Genomic DNA, 27,653 nt, shown 5'->3' with positions numbered 1-27,653 from the left:
TGACATGCTATCTGGAATTACTATTTTTTAAATTAATTACCTAAAAGGAAATCAAAAGCCATAGGGAGCCTGAAGTACTGACACTCTTTCTAAAGCTCTCAGTACACTTCAGTGGGATCACATCTACTTTCCTGAAATGATGTCATGCTGTTCCTTAAGAATCAATGACCTATGTATCACAGCATCACAAATACTGTGTCATGTTTTATTAAAACAGACTTTTGCTTCAAGGAACACTGAAACATAAACATGTCACAGCAGTTTTCTGTGTCAATATGTTCCAAGTGCCATTAAATATAAAATCTCTGGCATTACAGAGCATCATTAAAATCCGTTTTGTCAAATTGAGTAGGTTTAATTAAAACCTATTTTATCCTTGAAGGCACACTGCAAAAAACATGGAGAGTATGCAAGAGCTATACACAATCAGTTCTAACAAATGCTGCCAAGTAGAAATTGTCACCTTGTTTAAAAACAGAAAGCTTCAGGTGATGGGGAAAGAATGTAGAGTGGTATTTCAACCAATTACCTAAGATGTGTAGTAGAATAATGAAATTATAGAATATCTCAAGTTGGAGGTCACCCTAACAGTCATCGGGTCCAAATCCCTGCTCCTTGCAGGACCAACTAAAACTAAATCCCGTAACTCAGAGTGTCATCCCCCATGAACTCTGATAGGCTTGGTGCCATGACGACCACTTCCCTGGGGAACACGTTCCAGTGACCAACCAGGCTCTCAGTGAAGAACCTTTTCCTGAAACCCAGTTTACAGTCAGAAAGGATTTTCCCCTGAGTCAGATTGACATTGGTCCTAAGTTTGAAGTTTTTTTGCTTCCTCTGCAGTACCGGGCACAGACCTTCGCCAGGGCATCTCTAGGCCATATTGGGTAAGAGCCTGCCCACTGTTCTTGCAGCATAAAGACACCACAGGTGCCCTGAATCCCCAGAGCCGCCACTTTTCAGCCATCTCTGCACTCAGTAAAGGTGCAGTTTTGTCCTTGATCTGTTGTTTGTGTCACGTGTGTCCTGGTCTGGGCCCAGGAAGCTTGTCCTGCAGCTGTGCTGTCAGCAGTGCATGTTCATCGTACTAGGCTTTTGTGGCAAGTATGTGGGGGGAACAGGGGAGAGGCTTCTGTGGGAAGGTGCCAGAAGCTTACCCCATGTCAGAGCCAGTTCCAGCCAGCTTCAAGGTGGGCCTGCTGCTGGCCAAGGCTAAGCCTGTCAGTGGTATCGGTAGGACCCCTGGGATAACACAACTAAGACGGGGAAAAAACTTCTGCAGAAGCTATCCAGATATTGCAATGAGCTTTTGAATGCCACTGCACATTAGAACACATTTTCAGCTCTGAGACGCTGAAACAAATTCTACATGCTGCAGTGAAATCCTTATGCCCACGCACAATGCCATGACAATGGTAAGGCAGAAGCAAAAGGAGCAGTCTCCAGCTGCACATACCTCAGAGAGGCCTTCAATAGCCACCATCACTGCAGCATGAACTCTGGCCTAACAAAACAGGTAAATAGGAATGGTACAATCAATCCATTAACTTTCCAAAATCTCATTTTAAGCATAAAGCCAACATGTTAGCAGGTTTTGGCACCACAGTGAAAATGCAGAAACTAAGAAATCTTTTTAAACCCCTCAAAGTGTCTCAGATTAAAGTCATTCTCCTCTATATAACTCAAGCATCTAGAGGCTGCATTCACAACAGGGCATACTTGCACAACAAATATATTTGTTTAATAAATATGGAAATTAAAACACAAGAGTTGGTATTTACCGTGCATTTCTTATATGAGCTATCATAGATCATTTTAAAAAGATGTTTCTATTCGAGTTTGCTTGTGTTGCTGCTCAGATTATTTACTCAAGGAAATTTAACTCTTCAGGAAGAATTCCTGTTCTCTTCAGGAAGCAGAGCTACATAAAGTGGAGTACCTGTTTCTTTGCTATTATTTCCACAGCCATCTGTAAAATTTTGTCACCACACTCTTTCTTAAAAACCAGTTCAGTCTGTCTGAGAACTGGAGTGACGTTAAGCAACAGTGAACCTGCATTCCGTTTCATTTTAAAACAGAGCATTTGTGACAGCTTCACAAGCGATATACATGAATCCTGTTTGAGGTTCAAACATACTGCATCCTGGTTATCCTACAGGCCAAAACTTATTAATACTTAAAGATCAGCATTAAGACTATAATGCATTTTACATAGGATACTTTGGTTTCAACATGATTTCTTCATTGAGTCATTGGTCAGCAAGGCACTTGCTTCTATCTTACCTGAATTATTCATGGGGTATTCCCCTGTAGAAATCATCAACTGAACTAGAAGAATCACTCAACAGAACACTTCTGTCATATTTTATTTTTTCCTCTTTTTTAAGTTTCATTGTTAATCAAAAGCATTGCATTTCTACCCCTGAGAAAGAAACAGTGTAGGAAGCATTTATTCACGGTCATCTGTTACCTGCCACATATCAGAAATAGCATCCTGGACTGAAAGGTGGGAAATCTGTTGTGCACATGACAAAGTTCCTAAAAATAATTGAATAAATACAAAGAGGTAGACATTAAAAATATTTTGATATAAATAAAATTTAATATAAGTAACTACTTGCCAAACATCTACTTCTAGGAGCTACTAATTATCTCAAAGGCTCTGAGATGACTGTAACTTTAGAGGAATTTATAAAGCAAATGAAAATCACCTGTTGATATTGAATAGACACAATCCATAGAATTATTTCAGGAGGACGACATTTCATCACGAAAGCTGAAAACACACACAGGGTGCAACTAGGTTTCCACCTTCTATGGCTGCTTCAGTAATTTTGGAGGCAGAATATACTCAGTATTTTACAGGCAAAAAATAAAAGCTAACTGTAAAATCTGAATTTAATCCAAATCACTAAAATTTAATCCAAAGCTTCACAAAGGCAGAGTTCCTCTAGAAAGGGCAGCAAAGTACCTTTTAAAAAAAAATATTTATTTCAACAGAATATACAGATGAAGACTGATTTAGTTCTCTGAAAGGTTATCAAATTCACATTACAATTTTTCTTCGAAGTACTAGGAAGTCAGAGCAGATGCAAATTACACTCACACTGCTCTTTACAACCAATTCAACTTTGGTAACAACTTCTCCCGTGCTCCTGAATTTTAGAACTATCTTTAAAAACAAAACAAAACCACAAACATCCAATTCCCTGTCCCCACACTTTGTTATCACTTTGAATTAGTATCAACTTCTCTTATACACACTATGAAAACAACAACAAAAATAATTCAGAGGTGACTGAGGTCAACAATACTGACTTCAGGTAAGTGAACGCTTCTCATTTGATTTTTAAATACATTTAAATTTCTCTTGATGTAAAGTCCTTAAAAACTTTAAAGAGGACATATCCTAAAGAAGAGGCTGCATCCATCCACAAATTCCCTTTTACAGCAGTCATAGTCAGTATTACAGTTTTGAGCTACACAACAGTCATGCCCCTTTCCCTCTGCCTTTGAAGTGATACATGCCTCTAGAGATAGAATTCTTCTATTCCCTTGAACAGAAGGGCTGCAATTTTCCTTGCATCTTGTGAAGGTCACATAAGCAAGGACCTGCTGTTATGAGCTCCTAGGTAAAGCGTAAAATCTGATCCTTAAAAGTTTGCTTTCATAATTTGTCCTTTATCATACCAACATTTTATTTTTTCCATTTCAGATAAACCCCTAGTAAACAGTAACTGCAACAGAAGCTGGTGTGTTCTCCTTTCTCATATCAAAAGCACATAATGCCCCAACAGTGCCACAACAGGTCTGCAAAATATCATCTGCGACTCCACAGTGACAACTGAGTAAAAAAGGAAACATGACTGCTGTCTGAACAGATAGGCAGGGAGGATTTAGTTTTGCAGGCAGAGGTATAGGTTCAGCTTGGCTAAAGAGTGTGAAACTCCCACTGATCACAACGTGGCAAGTGCTATGAATCCCAGAGGGGAGAACTGCTGTCTGTCTGGGGAGACAGGTGAACAGAGCCAAGAAGAACAAGAATCTCACAACTGCTTCAAGATCAGCTGAAGTGCGTATCTTGTGTACTACCAATGCTTGCTCAAAGAAGAACAGAAAGAAAATGTCTTTAAATAAGGCAAGGGTCACACACCACAACTCTTCTTTTTTTGGCAAATACCTGACTACCAATACTTTCCATTACCAAATCCATTGTTGATACATTTCAGAATGAAAGAGAATGATCAGTAAGATTCCAGTTATGTGCAACTCTATTACACTTCCATGAAAACAAACAAACAAACATATCAGGCATAGACACTAGTCCATGGACTTTCATTTTCAGTGAAAATCAACATAATCTTTCTAGGGAAACTTATATGAATAATCTTCTCATCTAAATCTAGTATTCCCCACAATACTGATTCCACATTTGGCATACACCAGCACATTTAGCACCGACTGAAGACATCCTATCTAACCCCTGAAAAGAATAGGGAGCTTGATTTTGGGTAAAGTTAAATTCCTTAGAGGACTGCTTCAAATATTATAAAGCACCATAAGCTGATATATTAATATAGTACAGTGTAATTTTTTCTTCATTGCCTTCTGCTGTAATTATGAAAAAAAATCAAAGGCAGTGTACGTGACCTCAATTCTGCAAATGCTTAATCACAACAAGTATATGACCCATTTCTCAACATATCCACCTAAAAATGTATTTTTAAAAAGAGCATATAAAAATCCCAATAGAAATTTTTATTTTTATCTACACATTTTATATATGTATAGATATGAGTCATTCAGCAACAAAAGGAAAACAGGTAACTAGAAGCACTGGCTTTTGTTTCATAGAAATTTAATTTTCCTTTCAAAGCTTTTTTTTTTTAAATGGCAATAACTTCTAATAACTTATGTATTTTGTAAACACATGATCTATATTTACATGCATGTGTATAAGCAGCAAATGGTTTATATGTTATTAATTTGCCAAATATTCTGTTGCTTTCTTACACTAACACATTAAGTAGGTCTGTCTTAAAGTGCTTTAAATATTTTGTACATACTCTTTGATATTATCTCCTTATTGAGAGTAAATCCTAGTATTCAAGCCCAAAAGAATCTTGCATATGTAACATAAAGTTCCAGTTTCAGTTCAGCTAAAAAAAGCTATAAAAGCTAAAATATGTCACCTGTCCTTATAGACACAGTAGGCCACAGTGTAGCATATGGTCTGTTACAGCTTCTGAGGTTTTTAATTACTACTTCCATGGGCAGAAAGAACAGTTCAAAGCTACTTCCAACTGAGCATCTGCTGCCTCTTACATTCAGGACATAAGAAGTGCAGTATGTATGGTCCAACCAGACCAAGTGGTGTATAAACATCAGTTTAAGCCCTAACTGTGCTGCGAGCATTGCTGTCCCATAGGTATAGCAATTCTTCTGTTGCTTAAGTGATAGAAGTACCTCTTCACATAGAAAACTAGTTAGCATCTTTCAGGAAATACAAAGGGATCGAAAGAAATATTGCGTGAATCTTAAACCAAAAAAACAATGCAGGTGCCCTACTCCACAAATACGTCAAACTGTTAGGACAATCTTGGTATTAAGTGAACACGAAGCCACAGCGACAAGTACCAAGGTTTTTAGCAGACATACCCTAGCAAAAGAAACAACTTTTCCCTTAAGCCTCTGTACTCGTTTTGGCTGGGGTAAGTTAGTTTTCTTCACAGTGGTTGGTAAGGGTTTGTGTTTTGGATTTGTGCTGAACACAGGGTTGATAATAGAGAGAAGGTTTTGCTATTGCTGAGCAGCACTTGCACAGAGCCTTTTCTGCTCTTCATACTGCCAGGCTGGTGTGGGGACTGGGGGTGTGTGGGAGGCTGGGAGAAGGCAAAGTTGGGACAGGTGATCCCAACTGACCAAAGGGATATTCCAGACCATATGGCATCATGTTTAGCATATAAAGCTGGTGGAAGAAGGAAAAGAGGGATGTTCAGAGTGATAGTGTTTGTCTTCCCGATCCACCACTACATGTGACGGGGCCCTGCTCTCCAGGAGAGGCTGAACATCTGCCTGCCCATGGGAAGCAGTGAATTAATTCCCATTTCGCTTTACTTGCACGTGTGGCTTTTGCTTTTCTTACTAAACTGTCTTCATCAAAGATTCTGATTCTCTCCCTGATCTTGCTGGTGGGGGAGTGAACAAGCGGCTGTGTGGGGCTTGGCTCTGGCTGGGGTTAAACCATGACAGTCTCTTATTCAACTTCTTAAAACACAGACCTTTCTCTTTTTCTCTCCTCTTCCACTTGTCATCTGTCCCTTCACTGTAAAAGCAGCAGCTCTCAGGGCCGGGACTTTGGAAGGTTTGCAAAACGGGATAAAAGGAACAAGTCTGGTAACCAAGGCAGTATGGAAGTCTCTAAAATGCAGGTTTTGTAGCAGGAAGATGAGGAATGGCTGCATTAAGAAAGGAATGAGTGCTGGTTTTGTTTTTTTTTTTAACATGAGTGTAACAATTTGGGGAAGGAAAAACTGTGGGTGAGGTACATGATGCCTCAAGTCCCTAATGGTTTTTTATTTTTCTACCTTATAAGTTTTATAGGTAATAGAAGTAGATTTTAGAAGCAACCCCTTTCTCCCTCCTCCCCTAGCACCCCTTAGTTTATACATTCCTTAATCCTCTTACCCCATTCCATACTCCCCATATCAGCCCTATCCCTGTATCCAGTAGAAAATGTTTTGTCTCTTGTCAAGGCAAGCCTGTCTTGTTTGGGGAACGCTTGTATCTTGGCCTAAACCGCAGGACAGAGTCAAAGAACTGGGTGACTCTGCTCTCTGTACCCCGAAGATGATGAAGGATGATGAAGAGAGGGTCCCAAAAAGCTCCCAGACCCAATTCCAGGAGGTGGGCCAGGGGGTGGACCAGAGCAAAAGTTACGGGGAGGACACACTTGGGATTGGCCAGATATTGTTATAAATGTAACATCTCGGGCACAGCCCGGTGCGCGTCGTGTAACATCTCTTGCCTTAGCACAATTAAATCCTTTCCTTATCTCACCCCAACTAACGGCTCCTGGATTTTTTCTAAGCACCAGCTGAGCAGGCATCATACAGAATATTCAGCTCATTGTTCCTACTAGGACACTGAGCTGGAGATGCAGAGAGTGTGGGGAGATGTGCATGGTTTTGGGGCAACAAACAGGAGTTAGCCACTACTGCAGAAATAAAGAAGAGAGCTCTAAAACTGAAATGCTTGAGAAATGGCCACAGCAATTTAGTGTTCATGCAGGTTTCAATGGATAACAAAGGAATCCTTTTTCTTCAAACAGCATAGGCAAAGCCATCTCTCTTCATTAACTGACTGAATGGTGTTAAAAAGGCACAAAAAAAGGACTAGACTTTGTAATACCACTTTGTAATACTGGTACATGCAAACAAATGTGGTTCTGTGGAGATGTAGTGGCACATCATCACAGTAAATTATATCTTTTACTGCTTTGAGGCAGAAACAAATATATAATTTATGTGCATTCATGTACATAGATATAAAAAACACAAACACCAAGAGAAAAGCACGAAACATTATCCCTTTTAAAATGTTCAGTTTTTAATTAAATTTCAAAACAAGCAGGGAAGTTGCACAAAATAATGCAGCATAAGCAATTTTTTATCTAACGTAGCAGTTGAGAAAAAATCCCTTAGTCTTAGAATAATGTTTCCCCTTTTTGAAGTCAGTTTTCTTTTTATTTCAACAAAAACTAATAAAATAGTAATTTATTGGTAGTATGGGGTTATGAGGCAATGAAAGTAAAATGTTGAAGAAAAATACATTTATGTTTGTCCTGAGCGCCTCCTTAATGTGAAAGCTTTCTAAACGAAAGGGGAGATGTGGTGTATGTTTTTATTTAAAAAGATTTCTAGCTTTCTATTTTTTTTAGACTGTGTCTCACAGATTATAGAAATATGGTAACTTAACAACGCCCACCTTTGAAAAATATATATATCTGTTCAAAAGCCTAATATCCATGTCACCACTTTTCTAAAGCACAACAGTGGGGCACACAGAAGGCAGATTTCATCTTGGTAGCAATATTTGGAAGTACAAAGTGGACAAGGACAAAGGACCAAACATTAGAAGCAAACACATTCCTTCTTTTTTAATCAATATCTTGTTAGACTGGTGGGTTTCACTCATTAATCTTTCGGAAAGTGAAAAATGAAACAGATCTACCATTACAGCAAAAAGAAAACTGAAAATTAAATTCATTCTACTGGAATTGCTTACAAAGAGTGCCGGTTCATCACACACAACTTAGTCAAAAGAGTTTGGACTTCAGAGTACTCATTTCTTTGAGGTAATGTATTTATAGGCAAATTTTGAATCCAAAAGACCTGAAAACAAACTTTCTAAACTCTTTCCCTTATACTGTGCATATTTTTAAAATCATGAAAGTTCCACCAAAAAAAGTTTTTAAAAGTATTGTGTTTTGTGTTTAATAGCTTCGAACAAATCCAAAACTGAACTTCATGTGACTGCTCTGTTGCATCTAAATGTTCACTATATTATAGCTGAACCAGGACACACAAAAAAAGCTCCAAAAATAAAATGCCTGGAGGTTTGCAATGAATTGGTTTTAATTTCTTCAGCAATTGCTGCATAGTGATTGATCTAGTATCGTACAACACAGGAAATTAGCAATTAAAGGCTTCCATGCATCCAGCATGAGATCCTACAAATCCTGTTATCCACAGAAGCAAAATTAAAAGAGCAAGAAGAATCAACAAAGCTAAAAAGTGCATATTGTAAGCTGTGCAAAATTTGTCCTTTGGTGAAAAACATGAAAACTCTGCACAGACTGCACACATGGGAGCATTTAATGTAGGATTATAACTCAATTAAGATAACTATTTCTCTGATCCTGTAATTCTAAGGCATTTTGCAGATGGCTGTGAATTCCAGGCTGTAATACAAATTTCTTTCTGTTTTCTATAATATAAACTCACATATTATGTAAAGACACATTTAATCTTCTGTTTAGGAAAATAATCTTCACAATGTAGGTCAAAAGATACACTACTGTTCTAGATGAATCTAAAATAAGGTAAATCAAATTAACACACACAACATTAAATGTGAACATCATTCATATATGCAAATATGGCATTAACGATAAAGCTTAACTGATACCCTTGTTTCCCTAAGGAGTTATTAAGCACATCCCACAGCACAGGGAAAGAAGATTCCCAGCCCAGTAGGAGTCATGCCAATCCCAGAACTGGAGGCAGCATCACACACAAGGCTGCACAAGCAAATTGTACGAGATTGCAACTTCAGACTCCAAGTAAGCCTGGAGATTGGTGTGCTACAGGAATAAACATGCCCTTTCTCAGTTCCAATGTGAACGAAAGTGCAACTACACTATCATTAATCATATGAGACTGGTTTGCTTCAGATTTGTCAAAACTAATTCAGCTTTGCTGAATATAGCAACAGATACCAGATTTATCTAGACTGGGAGAAGAGAAAAAGGTTATATAAACTTTGCTAACATAGCCAGACAAATTATATTGTTTATCCATGCCTAAACAAAAGGTCACTATTAGCTCAGGGTTAACTAAAACTTCTTAGCTAATCTCTGACCTAATTTTGACCTTTCCTGTTAATCGCAGAAAAGCTTTCATTTAATATATTGATTAGTTGTGTTTACATCCTCCAATTCTGTAGTTTCTTGCCTTGCATCTGATAAATTAAAGACAAAACATCTTTTTCTAAGGTTAATTAATAGCCAATTAGCTCCATGTTGTTACCTAGAGTGGGACCAACAGTAAAGACAAACATTAAGCATTTTAATCTGTTACAAGAAGGAGGCATTTATGTATAAGAAGAAAGGATCATCAGACCCTTTATTCCACTTTATTTTTTCCTCCAGATCATAGAATATTATTTCAGAAAACTTGTGAAAATACCCAATTCTTCTGCTTCCAGCAATTCCCACTAGAAAGACGTACAGTTATCTATCACCGTTAGAAGTGAAAACCTAAAGAACATGTGAAATCTAACAGATCTGTAATCCTGTTAGTAGGCTGTAACCAGACATAATCATTTGTCATTGCATCATACTTCTTACAAAGACATTTACATTGGACTTGTTTAATTCCTTTAGTAGCATAACCATTGCATGTCAAGATATGGGTATGATGTATTCATATCTACAAGATCTCCTCATTTGCAGAAGACTAGTTTTTACTCAAGTAAGAGTGAAGCACCTAAGTTAAAATTCAAAAAAACATTTTTCTACATTGCCTTTTTTTTTTTTAAGTAGGAGTTGTTCAGTTTCTGGTAAAAACATATGCAGGCTTAATTTAAAAATCAAGTCTGAGAGAAACAAAACCTGACTGCATTGTAAAATATATGTAAATTTACAAAAAGGAGTTCTAACAATATAAGAAATAAAAATCTCAAAGTTAAAAAGAACTATCCAAATACCATGCCTTATGTTCATCTGAACCAAGTAATATAAGGAATTACAGTTTGAAAGCCTACTGTAATTAGATACTGAAGCTAAAAAGCTCAGCAGAAATTCAATATAATTCTAAATGCTGAAGCCTTACTGTCCCATCACATTCATATTCATACTTCTTGTCTTTTTGTACTGATAAAAGCTTCTGGAAAATAAATTTATCCAGTCATATTGAGGATCATATTTGACACCCAAGTGATAGCATAACTCTAAATTATGTTTAGAGTTTTCCTTCTCTTCTTTCCAGGAAATGAGAATGATCTTCCATCATCTGAAAAAAGGCACCTGGCCTACTGCAAAAATGAAAAGGCTTGTCCATTACTGTTTGTCATGTTGGTAGATAAACTCTTTCCTATGAAGGCCTAAAAGTTGTTTTTTTAAAGTACAGTCAACCATTTGGATCAAATCCAGATTCCTACTCATTTGTGAGCTGCAAATAAATCCTACTGTACAGCCAGTACAGTTTTCTTATATTTTAACATTATTCACCAAAAGCTCCATTCTTCTGAGTTTGCGTTTATTCTTTGGCATTGGCTTGTCATATAAGCCATTTTTGAGAAGATGTTCCTTGCTGTGATGGATCTGGGCACCATGCTGAAGCTGGAAAGAGCATAAAGCTTGAAGTGGATGGAGTATAGTCTGCAAAAAGATAAAGGGATGGGGGACAAAAAACCCAGCCTTTTAGTAAGATATTTTAAAGACATCAATTATTCCATCAATTGTTATTCGATGACTACTTTAAAATGCTGATAAAATACAACCTTTGGAGACACAGAAGGCATGGCAGAATAAGAGATATACTGAAAAGAACCACACAGCAGTCATATACTCACCTACCTGCTGCCATCCCTCACTCCTTCCTCGGATCCACTCAATCCTGACTTCAGCCCCAGCTACATTACTGTAAGTAATGGCTTTGACTTGACCTTAACAATGGACTACAATCAATTACTGTGGCTCGGTCAACAAGCTGTAATAAAATAAGTCACAATAACTAAGCTGTTTGTGTTTGCACAAAAGGCCCTTGAGGCAGGGTTGTAGAAAGAGAGGAGGGACTCATGGTCGAGGCAGCTGGACTGCTATCCTGGACTCTATCCATGCTTCCAGCAATATTTATACCTAATGATGCCACACAAACCAAATTTATCTCAAGAGCTTCCTAACTGTAGATTCTTCATTTTCTGGTTGCCTGACTCAGTATCACACAACCTCATGCGCAGATGTGTACAGCAATCACAAATGTAACTGCAGTCAGCAGGAGCTGAGATTCTACCAAGAAAAATATATGACTCTTACGAGCACAGAGGAAAATCACGTGACTTATACTAGGCATCAAACTAAGTGCCCATTTTTAACTTCCATAGCTTTCAACTTCAATTCACCAATTTATATGCTGGGAATAGCACTCAATTCAGAGAGCGTTCATGAATATACCTCTTGGCTACTGTAACACTTTGAGAAACAGGTAATTTTGTCTTTGAAAAGTAGGCTGAGCCAGTTCTGAGTGATAGGGATGAAGGAATACAGGGACCAGAATACCAGAGGGGTAACTGTGGACATGAACTAAACCCTCAATAAGACAGAAGTCCTAACGAAGGAAAAATATGTTGTTGTAGCACAACAAAGAAAAAAACAAATATAAACCCCCACATATATACACAAGTTTCTTGAAAAGCCTCTTTACACAGAGTTCCAATTTCTGAGCCATACTTTCTTGTGTGTCTACAGACTTTATTCCAAGTCTAGTTTTAAATGCAATTGATTTAATGATAAGGAGACTCTCTACTGTCACAGAGGCAGACATGGAGGTGGCATACTATACACTATGCAAGCTGCAGGAGCAATTTTTGACTTGAGAACCTTTTATAGTGACAGAGGTCGAGTATCAAAACATTAATTAGCTGATGCAAAGGTGTATGAGCAACACAGGGTGAACAGTAGCAAGTAGTGGGTACATGGATGAGCTTTAAATTGCTTTTCACAGACCTTTCTGTACTACATCCTGAGCACACGATCAGATTGCAGACCAGGGCCTATGGTGCAAAACTACTCATAGATGTTTTTCAGAAGGCTTTTTAAAATGATATTTCTTATGTCAGCAACAAAAGATTAAGAAGGACATTATCTTAATGACCTCTTCCATCACAGACTAGTGCGATCACAACTTACAAGGAAAGGTTGATGTTGATTTAGTATTCTTTGACCTGGGATAAACTTAAACTCAAGAACTATTAAGTCCCAAATTCCTCCAATGACATATAAGAGTTGTGAGTTTGCTGCTAAGAAGACATAACCCAGTGGGTTGCATTCCATGCCTGTAGGAGTGCTGGAGGTCAGTGGCCCTGTCTTACAACAGCATTTAATCTTCAAGATAGCTGTGAGTGGGTATTCAGATCATCTCTGCTGTCTAGTTTTTGCAAAGAAAAACTTACTATTTTCCATATAGTACTATAAATATATACTCAATCTCCTGTCACAACCTGTTATCAGGTTTTTGAGAGTCAAAGATCACCTTGCTGTGCTTTGACTTCAAAGGATAATTAAAAATTACCAATCTATTAAAAATTATAGTGGTTATTTGACTTCAGTAAATATTCTGAGACCGACACATGGTAAAAAGGAAATTAATCCTATCTGACTGCTAACTAAATGAAACTTTTTAGAGTCTAGCACCAGCTACTCCAAACATCTGTCAGCTCAGTAATTTTGAATTCAGATCTTAAGTGCAGTTAACCTTAAATTTAAGGGAGTTAAACATTTTAATATCCTATGTAAGGGAGACAGAAACTTTACTAATCTTCAAATTTTCTCAAGTTTCTTCTATCTTGGAAATACTCACTTTTTATCCAAGGTATTTTACAAATCCCCAACAGCCTCATCTGGTAGTACCTGAAGTAATACTGTTCCTCACTAATAGAATATGAAGAAATTGGGGAATATATGTGGCTTTTTCTATGACAGTTTTGTTCTCAACTGAAGTAAATAAACATTTTAAGGTGTGTACACATACATATCATATCCCAACATTTATTATAGGATGTGCAACTTAAAATTAATAAACTCTCCTGACTTTAAGTGGCTTTGCGTTTTAGCTACCACTAGGAAAAACCACAAGAAAGTCAAAGTCACTGCTTGCCATATTGTTCAGTACCAAAGAAACATAAATCAACTAAATAATCATCATGTTTTTCTGGCTTCATGAAAATTAAGACATCAGAGTGATTTTAGACTATAACCTCTGACAAGCTTGCTAATATATTCCTTTGCTAAAAATACTAATTGTACTTTAGAGCAAGCACAACTTGGGTAACATTAAGAGTTCAACATGTACATTCCACACATTAGTACAAGTGAACAGTTGTTAACAGTTACTTAACAGAGTACACAAAATAAAGCAATTTTCTATACACTATAGTTAAGAAATACCCAAAAGAAAGCTGCTTTTTTTAAAATCAGTCTAGCACCTTACATCTGTACAATTTTGTATATTACACATGCCTGGTACACAGTCTATGTTTTGAAGTTTTGTACTAAAAAATGTCAAGTGAACTTAGAAAAACATCACATGAAGAGATAACTACAACACTGCATATCCACACGACTTTCCCTGCAGTATACATAGCAATACTTCTATTTGCTTTGGTCTAAGTCTCCAGCTGTCTTCTCTACAGATTTTTATTTTGTATTGTGGCAAGCACAGCATGTATTTGGCACCTTGAAATCAAGTTTTTAAAGAAGTAATATATATGCGATGAGAATCTGAGTCACTCTTCTCATTATATTCAGAGGGACAGGAAGAAGTGTGGAAGAGAGTATTACAGGATATGAAAATGTGATGGGAAAGAAGAATGAGGTAGAAGGAAAGAAGGAACTGGAAGACATTAGAACACTGTCATTCTCCCAGTCCCTGCATTTGCCTTTCCTGACTTGGGTGGCGTGGCTGGAGCACTTGCTGTTGAAGACTGAGGCATACAGTCGTTGAGAACATCAGCATTCTCTTTGTCCAAGGTAGCCAGGTCTCCCATTTCCCTGTGGAGAGGGCTCGCAGTATTCCTAGTCTTTCTTTTCCTTGTAATAGATCTACAGAAGTCCTTCCTGTTATCCTTGATATCACTGGCCAATTCTAACTGGGCCTTGGCTTCCCTAACCTTACCCCTAGCTTCCTGTACAATTTCCCTGTGTTCCTTCCAGGTCACCTGTCCTCATTTCCACTTTCTGAAAGCTTCTTTTTTGGTCTGAGTTTGCTCAGCAGTTCCTTTTCCATCCATGGGGGCCTCCTGGCATTTTTGCCTGATTTCTTCCATGTCGGGATGCATCATTCCTGAGCTTGGAGGAGGTGATCCTTGAAATTCAGCCAGCATTACTGGGCCTCTCTGCCCTCCAGGGCTCCATCCCCTGGGACTCTACCAAGTAGTTCCTTGAAGAGGCCACAGGCTGCTGCTCCTCCTGAAGTCCAGGGTAGTGAGCTTGCTGAGTGCCATCCTCACTGCCCTGAGGATCTCAAACTCCACCATCTCATGGTCCCTGCAGCCAAGGCTGCCTCAGAGCACTAAATTCCTCACCCTGTTGGTGAGCACAAGGTCTAGCATGACACCTGTCCTTGTTAGCTCCTCAATCACTTGTGTAAGGAAGTTGTCATTGACACATTCGAGGAATCTCTGGGATTGCTTGTGCCCTGCTGTGCTGTCCCTCCAACAGATATCAGGGTGGTTGAAATCCCCCATGAGAATCAGGGCTTGTGAGCATGAGGCTGCTTCTATCTGCCTAGAGAGGGCTTCATCCACACCATCCTCCTGATCAGGTGGCCTGTAGCAGACCCCAGTATAACATCCCCTGTCCTCTCCTTAATCTTCACCCAGAAGCTCGCAGCTGGCTGCTCATCCTTCCTCAGGCAGTGTTCCATACTCTCCAGCTGGTCCTTGACAGAGAGGGCTACATCCCCTCCTTGACAGGCAGGATTGGGATAGATAGGTGCCCTCCCCTGAAAAATCTATTTTAAAGCCCCATTCACCAGACTAGCAAGTTTCCAACCAAAGATACATTTTCCTTCCCTTGTCAGACAGACCTCACCACCTCCCCACGAGATCAGGCTTAGCAAAGCAAGTCCCATGGTCTGAGTAAAAAATCCTGACTACAGTCCCATCACTTTAAACATTTGCCGACCTGTCAGATTCAGCTGGCCATTTTGAGACCCTCTCCTTTGACCTGAAGGACTGATGAAAAAACTACTCAAGCTCCAGAGCCCTTTACCGACTCTGTAATCCCCCAGACTGCTGCAAGCTCCCACATGGAACACTAATAGTGGGTAATAATCAGTGGGTTTAACTAGGCTTGGTAGCTTCTCAGTGACATTCCTTATCTGGGCTCCCTGAAGGCAACACACCTCTCTTGAGAGCAGGTCAGGCCCTTGAGAAATGAGTGCCTCTGTGCCTCATAAAGTAGAGTCACGCACTACTATCACCCACTGCCTTTTCTTGGTTGAACCAGTTGCCAATTTCTTTATTTGTGGAGCAGGTTGGGCTGCCCCAGTTAGCTCCCCCTGTGTCAGGTTGCCTCATTAGCCTGTAGAGCTACAAAGCTAACAAACATTCAGTCTTTGTACCTAACAAGTTTCCTTAGCAATCTCACAGCTATGTTGGGTAAAGAACAGGAAAACCGTAGAGCCTTTTCAGACAAACGTGAAGGAATCACAGTAGTCTGAACACATTGAAGAAAAATGTTTTCCATTGGTACATTCTTGTTTAGTTTCCTATTCAACAAAATCACTACAATGCCATTAAGATTTTAACTGTTGAATGCGCTACATTAATAACAAAGTACCTTTGCTGCTCCTCTACCATTCATAGAAGAAAAACCCAGGTGTTTGAAGCTACATACCTCTTGTATGCTCTTATTCTTTTCCATGATAGTAAGAGCAACAGCTGCACATTCAAGTGTAGACAGACAGGTGTTTGTTGGCTGCGTACGAATTACATATTGACTTGAATGATTGGTTTTCAACTGCACCTGAAAAATAGTAAACTCTAGTAAAATAAACAGGTCAGGATAGCAAACAGGATACCTATTCTCTACATCAAGCAAAACACATCCCCTTTCCCTCTGTGGTCACTCACCTTCTTTTTGCTGTTTTGCCTCCCAGTAAAAAATGACCTTATGCTACTGTTAAGTGTAATACTGTAACACATGCGAGTCACCATCAGAAACAAAAACTGCACATTTGTTACTGTACAAACATGTAAAGGAAATACAACTGTTTCCTAAAGAAAGATTAAGTTAAATTTTAGCAACCACAGATATGCTATAACAAAAATAAAATTATTCACTCGTGCTTGTTTTATTGGACACTCTAAACAGATACATAATCCCGTGCAATGTACAATGGCCATATAGTCACTAACACTATATACCTTGGATAAATATTATCTGTCAAGTTCTGGATTAAAGATTTCTAGAAACTACACTTATTCACATAATGTACTAGGTCACTGATTAGGGCTATTTGCTTACCTAAATCATGTTTGAAAATTATTTAACAGCTCTGCCTCAAGTGATAAACACTTTACACCATCTTGCAAGTTAAAGGTTTTTAAAAAAAAGAAACTTAATTCAACTACTATATGGCCTGTTTTATCAGCTCCAATAGCTTTTACTAAGTTTATAATCAATGGCTGAAACACCACAGAATTTACACTATTAGACTCTATGTGAAAATTCAGATATTATTCCTTTATTCCAAAGATTTCCATCTCCACATACACCTAAAATGTAATTTGCAAAACAAGTAATGTTTTAGCAATATTCCTAACCAAAAATTCTCAGTTCCTTTTCCAAAAAAATTCTAGTACAGAACCATAAAACCTGATGAATTATTCTAAAAGAGCAAGGGGTTTTTTTTAATCTCATCCAAAAAACTGCCTTTTGATTCTTCCTGAAAAAATGAGTGACTGATTCCCATGGCCATCATTGTATTGCTCCCATTTTGCTTGCCAGAAGTCTGTCAGCATTCCTCACTTCATTCAACACTTTCCCCCTTCACTTTCTCATTTTTGTTTTTAATTTGTAATGTTTTATTTTCCTTCATCTCTTTTACATGCAATTACCCATTATCTAAATTTCAAGGTGGTTCATTTAGAAAAGGAAAAGTCCAAGCTGCTGAAGAAACAGGAATGAATAAGATCAAATTCCACTGCTTTACCTGATCTCAATTTAATGGAAATAAGAAAATAAAAAGAAGGTAACAAGAGAAGAGGAAATGCACTCTGGAAAGTACAAGTAAGTTAGCTATAACACCTCAATCTACTAAAATATAAGAAAAAACAGAAAACTGTAGTCTTTATCAACTACCTTCTTTATTTGGTATTGCAAAACAAGAAAAGAATAAACGGATTTAGGAGACAAAACGTAGAATTTGGACATCAGTATATGTAATGAAATTAAAAAGAAAATTAAAAATTAAATTAATATTTTCATTTGTTATTCCTCAAGGTTTTCTTTGGTTTTATGCTTCCTCTCCTAATGCCATGTATAGATCTTCATCACAACAGAGTAGGAACACTAGTTATTTGAAGTATACAGAAATCTTTGTTGCCAGAAGCTTATACTACTTAGAAACTCACAGACAGGTATCAAAAACCAGGGTGAACTCAGTCCACCACTTCTCCAACATGTAACCTGAGCAGAAAAGCAGACATATACCCACACCTTTTCTCAACAGCCACATTCTTCACAGAGTATCTCTACAGAGGTCGAAACCGCCTGATGGACTACCTGCAGCACACGGGCTTCCCCCTCCTTGGGCAGTGCCTTAAGGCGCTTTTTTTGTAAAGTTTGGAAATACTTGTGTCTGCTGGTTTCCATACTTCATGTCTTGGGTGTCATGCTGAAAAACATTTACAATAATCAGCACTCCAGAGAAAGAAAAATTATTCATGATTGCAAGACAACTTCTACAGAGCAGAAAAGCTGCCTGCACTATGCCACACACTGTGGAGCCAAAAAGTCTGTAAGTTCAGCTCTCAAACAACAGACAATGTATAGAAGGGCAACTTTCTAGCTCTAATAGCAACAGCAGCAGCAACCAAATTCCTTCTTTCCTGGGAAGAATGTGAAAGGATGGAAACAAGTGGTGCCCATCCATTTTTCCGAAATATTACATATTCCCTGGGATAAGATTAAAATACCACAGACAGTGGTGGAGATAGAGGAAGAATACCCGATGAGGACAACTTTCTGCTATAGTTTGTCTCTTTGGCTTCTTTCAGTATACACTGTACCCTAGTCTTTAATCCAGAGCAGCCCAGTATCTAAATAAGTGATACTTAGTCACCTGAAATACAGTCAGGGTAGCCTTTATCTATGGCAAATTGCACAGACTCACCAAAGTTTCTATCTGAAACTAGAGACATTCACTGAATCAATAAAACCCACAATGCTCTGCTAACTCACAGCATAAACTGAATGCTAAGACAAAGACAAAAGAACACAGAAACCAAAACAAATTAGTTAATAGTTATTTTAGACATGGGAAGAATATCTTCTTGAAAAAAAAATGCCTAGATATATGAAACATTTACTGTTCTCAAACTTGACTGGGTAGGAGGATGACTTCTGTCATTTTCAGCCAACAGGTCTAAAACTTGTCTTTTGTGGAGTTAATAATTTCAGGTAGGGTATTGCAACAGTCTCATGCAAAGGACATACAGATTCCTTGTCTGCCACCTGCATATCTCAAATCCAGGTGAAAAAGTTTAATTCAGATTTAGAGAAATGTTCATCTCCAGTTAATTTAAACAAAATCACATTATTTACCTCTGACATTAGACTTTAAAAACTCAGAATGAGCATACATAAATATCCTATTTGAGTACAATTCAAAACAACAATCATGATATTTTACAAGCACTTGTCCATAAAATCACAGATACCACAACACAACAATTTACTTTTCTTTCTTTTGCTTCAAAGAAATTTGCAAATCATATGTACACTTCGAAATAGTATCAGTTTCTAACAAAATATAGCAATGTCAAGTTGGAAAAATAGCAGCCAATTTAACACCACACACCAAAATAAACAATAACTTAAGACAGAAGATGGAATCTATCTCAACCAATTCAAACCAGAGTGGAATTTAGATAAACTGAACGCAATTACTTGCTGGAATTTAGCCAAGACACTGAAATGAGTGTATCCATTCTCTGTAAGTTCAAGGGAGTTTGGGGACTTAGTTTCCAAGCCATCAGAAATATGAAGCAACACATAAAATCAAATTTTATTTCCACTGTAACTCAACACGTGGGGTTTCCAAAAGCCCGAATTTCAGCAATTCTCACAAACTGTTACATTAACTTAATAAACACTGGTTTATCTGCCAATGCACCACTCACTTAGCAAATGCTACAGCCTTTGAGCATTTACAAAGGATTTGAACCACAGTAAAAACAGTGACCCTTCAGTGATTCTCAGGGCTGAGTTTTTCTTCCAGGCCCTTCTTTGGACATACCCCAGGCAAGTAACGATCCCAGCTGATCCCAGTCAGCTCTTCAAAGCTGATGGAAGAAAAAGTGTTGCCTTGATGGGGTCGGAGACCCACTGTTTGAAATTTTAAAAATTTAAGCCAGTAAAAACAGGAAAGTGATTTCTGCTTTTGTTTGAAATAACAGAACTGGTGCTCTCACAGAAAGCTCTAAGTGCTTTTCTCAGTCCCCTCCTTAATGTCAATATACTTACCTTTCTACCTTTTCTATGCCAATTTTTTCATCATTATTCTTACTAGCTTTATTTTCGAAACAGAATCCAGCATTATCCAAAATTATATTTGGAAAATATGCATCACCAAGAACTCAAAAAGGCTACAAAGTTAGTACACCTGTCTCACAGGGCACACTGAACAATTCTTGCCTGTCCTGTTGTCTGCAATAACACTACAGGCATCTCAAAACAGGCAGAGGCACAACATATTCTTCTGTGGCTTCTACGAAAAACCTAGTACTTAAGGTCCCCTCTTTTTTACTTATGTGTCTTTACAGAACCTGAATTTCTATTAGGGAATTAATCTGCTAAACTCTCCAAGAATGAAGCAAGCAAGCACCATCTGTCCTCCTGCTTAACATAGGCAGTAGTTATTGTTCATATGTTCTATTACTTTAATAAGTATCTTTCAGAATTTTTTTAAACAAAAGGCACAAAAAAATCCCAGAAAGAGTACAATCATATCCTGCCATCTTCTCTGTCCTTCTAGAAACTAACAAAAAAATTGCTTTTAAGGTGCTGAGGAGGAAGAGCATTTTCTGTGTTCTATGGCACAAACAACCTCAGACAGATGATGGGTGTCAGGCATGGGAAGATTTTTCACTCAGTATCCAGTTGGCACAAGCACCTTTTACCTGTAAGCTAACACAAATTTCTCTTTTTTACGAAATTTCATACAGTTAAATAAAATTATCTTTCTGCCAGAGAAGATAGCCTGAGTAAATTTAGTCTCAGCATGCTACTGAAATTTAAATCAAGAATATAAATAAATTATTTTGTTCAAAACCTTGGCTTTAATTTAAAGTGACATCTTAAGAGCACTCTGTTTCTAAAATACTGGAGGGAATAACTGCCATGCAACTGTCACAAACGGACAGCTGGAAAAAGCATACGAAACTGTCACAAAACCCTCTATCCACCTAGCACAACTTTGACGACTTTGATGACTGGAAAAAAAGAAATATAGCCCCCATTATTAAAAAGGGGAATGCAGAAGACCTGGTGATCTACAGACCAGTCAGTCTCACCTCTGTGGCAGGCAAGATCATGGAGCGGATACTCTTGGAAACTGTGTATGATGGTGCTACAGCTTTGGTGGATTGGGGCAGAGCAATTGACATCGCCAATTGTTACTTATCCAAAGCATTTGACACTGTGCTGCTGGAGAGACATGGATTTGATGGATGGACCACATAGTGGATAAAGACCTGGCTGTACTGATGCGCAGAAAGAGTTGTGGTCAACAGCTCTTTGTCCCTGTGGAGACCAGTGATGAGTGGTGTCCCTCAGGGGTCGGTACTGGGGCCAGTACTGTTCAACACCTTTGTCAGTGTTGTGGACAGTGGGATCGAGGGCACCCTCAGCAAGGTCACTGACAACACCAAGTTGTGTGGTGCAGTTGACACCCTGGAGGGAAGGGATGCCATCCAGAGGGATCTGGACAGGCTTGAGAGGTGTGCATGGGCCTGTGTAAACCTCATAAAGGTCAACAAAACAAAGTGCTACACCTGTGGCAATCCAGACATGCCTACAGGTTGGTTGGAGAAGTGATTGAGAGAAGCCCTGTGGCGAAACATTTGGGGTTGATGGTTGATGAAAAACTCAACATGAGCTGGCAGTGTGTGCTCACAGCCCAGGAAACAAACCGTGTTCTGGGCTGCATCAAAAGGAATGTGGCCAGCAGGGCAAGGGAGGTTATTCTTCCCTTCTACTCTGCTCTTGGAGTACTGCATCCACTTCTGGTGTCCCCAGTGTAAGGACATGGAACTGTTGGAACAAGTCCAGAGGAGGCCACAAAGTTGATTAGGGGACTGGAGCATGTCCCCTACAAAGACAGTCTGAGAAAATTAGGGCTGTTCAGCCTGGAGAAGAGAAGGTTGTGTGGAGACCTCACAGCAGTCTTTCAGTATTTGAAGGGGGCCTATAATAATATATAATAATGCCCAGTCTTCGCGAACGAGATGGATTTTTTAGGTGAGACACAGCATGCGCTGAACTGAGCCCACCCTTTAATCCTAAGGTTCATCTGCCGGGGCCAAGCAAGCTTGGACAATGGCAGTGAGGTCCTCAGGACGTAGGTTTGTTTAGAGTGACCTTCTCATAGATGGATGGCCTCACAGGGCTAACGGGCTCCATCTGCCCGGGGAACTGGCTGGATTCGAACCTGGGTTGCAGAGGTGAGAGTCCTGCATGCTAACCACTAGGCCACCAGGGGTCCCTGAGGGGGCCTATAGGGAAGCTGGAAAAGGACTCTTTGTCAGGAAATTGTAGTGATAGGACAAGGAGTAATGGGTTCAAATTGAAAGAGGGAAAATTTAATTTAGATATTAGGAAGAAATTCTTTACTGTGAAGGTGGTGAGACACTGGAACAAGTTGCCCAAGAAGGTTGTGGATGCAGCAACTCTGGAAGTGTTCAAGGCCAGGATAAGACCTTGAGCAACCTGGTCTAGTGGGAGGCATTCTTGCCCATGGGAGAGTGGGTGGGAACTAGATGATTTTTAAGGCCCCTTCCAATCCTTGACATTCTATGATTTTATGATTCTATTTTGATTGAATATTTAGGAATATCCATGTAAAATGGTGAAACAAGTCATAGATTATATGCTGACTTTCAGGTAAACCTGAAGTAATCTGTTCAATTTCTAGGAAATATTTTGCAGACTGTCTCTGACAATTTCCCAGGAACTCTTCTCTTCAGGTATCCCATCAACCCTTTCTCTCAGGCAATTTATGGTGTCAGGTTAGACTCCAGAGTCTCATTACTACTACAAGCCTCAGGATATCCCACTGCTGCTACGGTGGAATACTGTGGTAAACATATAATATTCTCTGTGTGGAAGAGAAGCATAATGACTTCTGCTGAACAGTGGTTGTGTGTAGGTTCTGCCTACTTAAACTCCTTTCAACCTATGCAGTAGAACTGAATTCAGAGTTGCCATTCAGATTAGCTCTTTTGCTAAGAGAGAAATTTGGGGGGAAAAAACCCCAAACACAAGTACAAGCACTTTATCCACCCCAGCCTTGCCAGGCTGAGTTTTCAGATTGCTTCTACTGTGCTTCAGCCGATTTGTTGGGCTGGGCAAGGAAGCAATGAATGTAAAAAGGAAATACTGCCTTTAAAAAGTAAATCAGAATAAATACAAAGCTTTTATGATCATATATGATAATATTACATTTTCTACATGTAAAAAATTGTGGTAAGTGAACCAAGACAGAAAAAACACTGATAAAAAACCCATTACTAATAGGATAATTTATCTAAGGAAGACAAGTTTCTCACCTAGCAAGCTTCCTACTTTGTAATTTATTCTGTGTAAAGACCAGAGAATTTGACACATAAACATGAAACTTCCATTTATTAAATAGTTGAAAGAACTGCAAGCTAAATATTTACTAAAGTTAAAAAATAGCAACCAAAATAGATACCTCACTTTTCTAAATATATCTGTAATCTAATCTGTATATCTGTATATCTACATTGATCATCTTTACACATGATACTATATGAAGTTAAGGGAAAATTCAGGTTCCAAAGCCCAATTCTGCTTGAAAGAGAACCTGGTAATTCAAAATACTTAGTACCATGTATGCAGATTGTTTTGACAAAGTCCAACAACTACCTAATCATTCCTTAGGCTACATATTTCTGGTTTTAATGCACTATGAAATCAAAGGTCTAAACAAAAACACAAGATATTTTTCAGTGACCTTCTTAGTACTTCTTTTCTTCTATGAAATTATTTACAATGGGCCCTTCTTCCTTCTGCTTATGCAATAATTTCTGAAGTGTTTTAACCAGGAATCCCACATTAAAGTTTTTGTAAGAATTCAAATTTTTGGCATCTTCTCAAAGATGCTAAGATAATTCAACAGTTTAGCACTTGTCACATCTTGTAAAGTCAAATTCAATTGTCTTCTCTTTCGATTGTCAAATAAGGCAGCAGAAACACCAGCAAACTTCAATAGTTTAGAAATATCACCAAAGTAAACAATGCTTTTCAAAGTTACTTCAGTTGCTTATGCCCATCTGTATACTTTGATCCTTAACCATAGAATCGTAGAATGTTAAGGGTTGGAAGGGACCTTAAAGATCATCTAGTCCGAACCCTCCCAGACATGGGACACCTCCCATTAGACCAGGTTTCTCAAAGCCTTTCTGGGCTGTGAGCACACACTGCCAGCTCATGTACAGTTTTCCATCAACCATCAACCCCCAAGTCTTTCTCTGCAGGGCTGCTCTCAATCACTTCTCCAACCAACTTATAGGTGTGTCTGGGATTAGTTCTAATTCCTGTAAAAGAAGGCAGCACAAGGCTGACTCAAATATCCTAAAAATTAAGAGCTAAGAGACAATGAAACCGTAAGGAGAGGAAAGCCCTAACAGCTAAGGCATTACAGAAGATAGGACTGACCCAGTAATGTCTGGACTATGCATTTTGCACAAATAACTGAAATACCATCTGGTTATGGTCTCCAGTTCTGAAAGTGCATGGTTTTACCTATAACTAAGGAATGAAATAATTGCATACTGCCACTACTTTATAGGAAAATAATTACATTTAAGTGCAAGTCGTATAGGGCATACCTGGCACTTTGTAAAATGACTATGCATTTCTGGCTAATTTGCATGTCTTGTAATTCTTCTGTACTTAAAGAAGGGAAAATCCAGAAATTATTTCTGGTAATACCTCTCTTGTTCTGCTTACATTTAAAAAATTAATGTCAGCCAACAGTTCAATATTTTATGCAGCACTATTCTTTTAATAATTAATAAAACAGGAAAGAGCTGCAAGTAAATTCAGTCAGCGAACAGAGTATGGATCTAGAGAATGGGGTCATGAAATGAAGGAAGAAAAATTAATTATGTGCATTGTCACAGTCATTTAACTTTAATTACCTGCAAATATCAGAAAATTGAAAAGGAAAATTAAATACCTCAGTGTCAGAATGTAGCATCAATGCAATGACAATGTTCTTTGGAATCTACTAATTACTTTTCCTTCTTGTGATTTCTTTCTTTCTTATTATATGTAAATAGTAGTAAGCACTTTCTTGGATGGGGAAAAAGCAGTGGAAGAAGTTCCTAAGAAGAATTTTGGCAAGGGCATAAGAGAACATGAAAAGAAAGACTAAAATGAGAAAAAAGCCTTCAATTAACCTAGCTGTTTTAAAGTAAACTCAATCAAAATGAAACATATTTTTAGTTTACTTTTTAAAAAGTGTTCATATCCCATGAGAATTTCAACATGGGTACAATGGTACACAATAAGCAACTGACACCGAGTTTTTTTAGCAACTTGATATTCAGATATTTGTCAAAGAGTTTGACAGCAATTATGAAAGAAATAGCAAAAAAATAAAAGCAAAGTTTCTACCCAAAAAAAGCATATGCTTTTGACATCTGGCAAATTACCTTTCAGTCACAAAGAAAATGTCACTGTATTGAGAGGTAATAAATACATACTTACGACTAGAAAAATGTCAAAACAGACCAATGTCATTCAAATTAACCTAAATGTCAGAAGGACAGACTGTTGTTGGTTGCTTAGAATCATATCTCAACTATGCGTGCAATCTTGACCCAAAATAATTCCCAGTTCTCTCCATCTGATCTCAGCCTTCTCAAACAGCAATTTCTGCCAGTCCTTTGTTCTCTAGGGTTTGAAATAATTTTTTTAATGTTTTGGTTGTAATGAGACAGCAGCTAAAAACTGAACACATCAAACATTTCCCAATATGCGACAGGTTTTAGTGATTATGTTTATCTTACAAGTCATCATACCCAGGAGAGGATGTGAGCTACTTACTCCATGAAAACAAGTCTTCTTGCTACATCAAAAATTACACAATTGCAAAAAAACAACATAACTCACAAACAAAAATTTACTATCAAAGTTCACAAAGACTTCTCCAATCTAAGGAAAACTGGGTTGTCCTGTGGGATTATAAGTGAAATCACCAGTGTCACACATATATAGACAAAAAACATGTTTATAACAAGTCAGTGAAAATGGAGTATTTTTCTTCCATTTATATAAGGATGTATGGATGAATGTATACCACTTTCTGGGACCAACGTTACTACAGTTTTCCTGCTGCAACTGTTGTGGCTTACCTTTGTTGCCTTGGGTTCTGATTTGCCTCCTGCCCACTTGCACCCCTCATTCACAACCATACTTCTTTCCCTTGCAGCATTTAACTGGGCATTGTCCATTTATTTAGGCTCTATGGCAAAAATTGGTATTCAATCTCTCTCTATCATGCAAATTGGAAATTGTAACAAATGAAAACAGAGATGGGAAAGAATTATAGATAAAGGGGGACAGTAAAAAATGCATTTACTACTTGGTACTATTTAATATTTGGCCCTCATGTAATCACTTCCCTAAGTCTCATAGCTGTGGAAGATGAACAAGTGTATTTTTCTCTTCATCTCCTGAGCTCACTGAATAGGAGATTTAATAAAAATTAATTCAAAGTGCAAACATCAGAAAAAGAATAAACTAAGATACAGCCAGATGACAACAGTGATTCTTGCTATTTTGCTTTTTCTTCTGTTCTGGGTGTTTTCTGTGTGCAGACAAATGGATTTTTTATATTTCTACTTTTACATTAATTGTAATCCTCTCTCAAGGTGCTCAGACAGTTGGCTATACAAGTTAAACTGTATTAAATTCTGTGTCTGTGAGCACTACATATAATAGTAGGAAGTTTTAACCTCCTCTAGAAGGAATTTATCTAAATAGTAGATCGCACTTTAGAGTCTATGCTTGCCCCATCAACAAAATTCTTCTGATTTTTGGACATGCTTTCAGAAACAAACTGCTATTCATTCTTTAATCTTCTAGGCTTGAAAATGGCAAATCCCCAAATAAAGTTTTATAACCTAAACACACCAGAGGACTAGATCACAAAACCTACTTTCTGTTAAAAAGCACAATACAACTATTTACACAACTTGTGAATCATTACAGTTTGTCTACCAACTCATTCATGACTCTACCTATCACTACCAGAAAAATAACAGAATTAAATTCAGTTTTTGCTCGATTATGCACGCTGTCAATTTTGTATTGATAATACTGATATTGTTTCAAGTTGAATTGCTGATAGAAGACCCTACAGTCAATCAGAATTCAATGTCCTATACCTTTTGACACTTTTGCATTTTATCCTATCTGCCACAGAGTTTGCCTTAAACTAAATGGCATTTTTTGACTTCCTATCTTGCATTTAATCCTTCAGGGGAAGCCCATGGGCTTCTCCTACGTAGTAACTCCAGCAGCACCACTTGAATTGAAAAGCAGGTGGATCTCTAAAGGAACAGGTTTTTTAACTTTGTTTTTCTTTTCTTTTAAATAAAGAGAGTGGCAAGAGTGT

General features: G+C 38.1%; 1 protein-coding gene across 1 annotated transcript in view; it reads right to left on the bottom strand.

Annotated features, from left to right (window-relative positions):
- Positions 1 to 8,421: 8,421 nt before the first annotated feature.
- Positions 8,422 to 27,653, bottom strand: part of DTWD2 (DTW domain containing 2) — a 68,289-nt gene continuing 49,057 nt past the window's right edge. The window contains exons 5-6 of the mRNA XM_027709434.1: positions 16,400 to 16,528; positions 8,422 to 11,161 (exon numbers count right to left, since the gene is read on the bottom strand). Coding sequence (XP_027565235.1) covers positions 10,991 to 11,161; positions 16,400 to 16,528 — 300 coding nt within the window. The 3' untranslated portion in view covers positions 8,422 to 10,990. The remainder of the gene's footprint in view (positions 11,162 to 16,399; positions 16,529 to 27,653) is intronic.

This window comes from Neopelma chrysocephalum, unplaced genomic scaffold (assembly GCF_003984885.1).
Source record: "Neopelma chrysocephalum unplaced genomic scaffold, ASM398488v2 Primary Assembly neopelma1_96778, whole genome shotgun sequence".
Lineage (NCBI taxonomy): Eukaryota > Metazoa > Chordata > Aves > Passeriformes > Pipridae > Neopelma > Neopelma chrysocephalum.
This window is presented reverse-complemented; position numbering and strand designations above follow the sequence as displayed.